A 2,134-nucleotide genomic window follows, 5' to 3' on the forward strand; every position below is an offset into this window, starting at 1 on the left:
TTAATTTAATGTTATGAGACAGGTCAGTAGAGAGAGACAGGACAGACGGGGGGAGGGAGAGAGGGCGACATGCAGCAGAGGGCCTCACGAACTCGGGTCACTGCAGTAGAACTCAGCCTTGTATTTAATTAAAGGAAATGTAATTGCATCCAGTTATTTGCTGCCTCTGAGCAGTGAAAATGTGCGTTTAAAGGTTCACGGTCGCTCGACAAAGTAAAATGTCGTCTGTGTCATTTTTTCTTCTTCCAAATTCAAAAATAAAAACAGACAAGGTCAGTTTATTCGTGTGGCAACAACAAGGCCGCTTTTAATAGTCGTATACAACATAAAAATGAATTAAACCAAGATGGAGTACAAGGAGATATAAAAGTATATTTGAGCATCGATTTTTATCCAGACGAGGCTTCACTGAGAAGTAGACAGGTCAACAGTAACAGACTGTTTAAGAAAATACTGTCTGGTTTCTGTGCTGCTGTTCATATGAAACCTGGAAGTGGAGCTTCAGACCTCCTGAGTCCCTCTTCCTGAAGCATAAAGACAGATTCTTTCTGTTTGGATGCTGAGGCTGAGAAGAAGTGCGCTGGAAGATCAGACTCAGTATTTATGAGCCTCACTCCTTCAGGAGTCACATGACCCTTTTCTCCATTTTCCTCTGCGCTCAGATTCGCTTCGGGGACTTTAAAATCATCCCCAGGCTCATTCCCACGCTTCAAACCCTCTTCGCCACGGAGATCGGTGAGATGGAGGAGAAGAGGGAGAAGAGGGAGCGGGAGCAAAAGCACCTGAGAGGGGACTTCTCCGAGTTGGACAGCGAGCCGAGGACGACCGACGCCGGCCGAGTTGCCAAAAGAGACCAGGAGGAGGCGTCGACGCACCAGGTGGAGACGAAGAGACTGAAAACCATCTGAAGCCAGAGCGACGACTGATTTCAGCTCAGAGAAAAGAACTTTAACTGAGAGCGTCCTGAGTTGTTTTATTTAAGTAAATTTGAGACTTTTATTTGGCTCGTGTGGTTTCATGGAAGAAAACGCATGTATATTTCTTTACATTAGAGTGTACAAAGCTAATAAATATAGGTTGTTTTTCATTAAACAGAGGTAATCAAATGCTAAACCGTTCAAATGTGTCTGTGTGTGTTTTTGTCAATCAGTAGTTCTCAATAAATTAACCCGACGTCAGTTAGATGAGTCAGTCAACACCAGCTGCGAGTTCCTAATATTTTTATCTAATCAGATTTTATTTAATCGTAGTGATTCTTGTATAAATAACTAGTTTATATTGAGTTTGAACAACACACACACACACACCGAAACACATCCCAGACAGCCATACAACAGAGAAATAACTGAATATGATTAAAGAAAAATGAATAAATAAACCTAGAAAAGTATGTTAATTAATCTCATAGATTTAAGTAAAGTATTGCTTTCAGTCCACTATATGTATGTGAGTTATCAGGAGCCCTGTCATGTAGTGTGTCCTATAAATGGGCTTATGAGAGTCTGCAGGTAAATAATCGAGAAAAGGAGACCAAACCTCCAGGAATAGCTCTTCTTTTCCCTTTAAGACAGCCTGTAATCTCATGAGGGAGAGTTAAAATCAATCTGTACTAAAGGGTAACACTTGGTAACATTTGACAAACATTTCAGTCGTTCTACGTCTATATTAAAGGTTTTAAAACAGAACGTAATGCGTGTGTCACTGGTATCAAAAAGTATCAAATCTGGTATGAAAAAGGAGGATTTTTATTCCTGTTTTACTTTATTCTTTAATCAAATAATTCGAATTTGAGGCAATAATTAATTTAAATATCCAAACACAACTTCTCAGCGTATATATTCTTCAAACTACGATATTAAATGTGATATTTTTTAAGCCATGCTAGCAGCATATAGGTCTCCTTATCTTTACTTTTTTTAAATTAAAGCTCAGCATTTAACTTAAATGAGTGTTGTTTATCCACTGAGAACAATGCAGACCCCTAACATAAGGGCATTATGTTCTGTTAGAGTTTATAGGTGACTAATGAGGCCTACATTTGCTTGACGAGTTTACCTGCAGTGAAAACCGCGTGAGACCAGGACTCATAGATCGTCAGCAGTTCTCGCTTTACTGACTCATTACTCTGCTGGTT

General features: G+C 39.6%; 1 protein-coding gene across 1 annotated transcript in view; it reads left to right on the forward strand.

Moving 5' to 3' along the window:
• The window catches only part of elac2 (elaC ribonuclease Z 2), a 12,955-nt gene extending 11,839 nt beyond the window's left edge, over window positions 1-1,116 (forward strand). The window contains exon 24 of the mRNA XM_035655171.1: window positions 569-1,116. Within this exon, the coding sequence (XP_035511064.1) occupies window positions 569-908 (340 nt within the window). The 3' untranslated portion in view covers window positions 909-1,116. The remainder of the gene's footprint in view (window positions 1-568) is intronic.
• The last annotated feature ends 1,018 nt before the right edge of the window (window positions 1,117-2,134 follow it).

The sequence above is a fragment of the Morone saxatilis genome, unplaced genomic scaffold (assembly GCF_004916995.1).
Source record: "Morone saxatilis isolate NCDOM2014 unplaced genomic scaffold, NCSU_SB_2.0 Contig14, whole genome shotgun sequence".
Classification (NCBI taxonomy): domain Eukaryota; kingdom Metazoa; phylum Chordata; class Actinopteri; family Moronidae; genus Morone; species Morone saxatilis.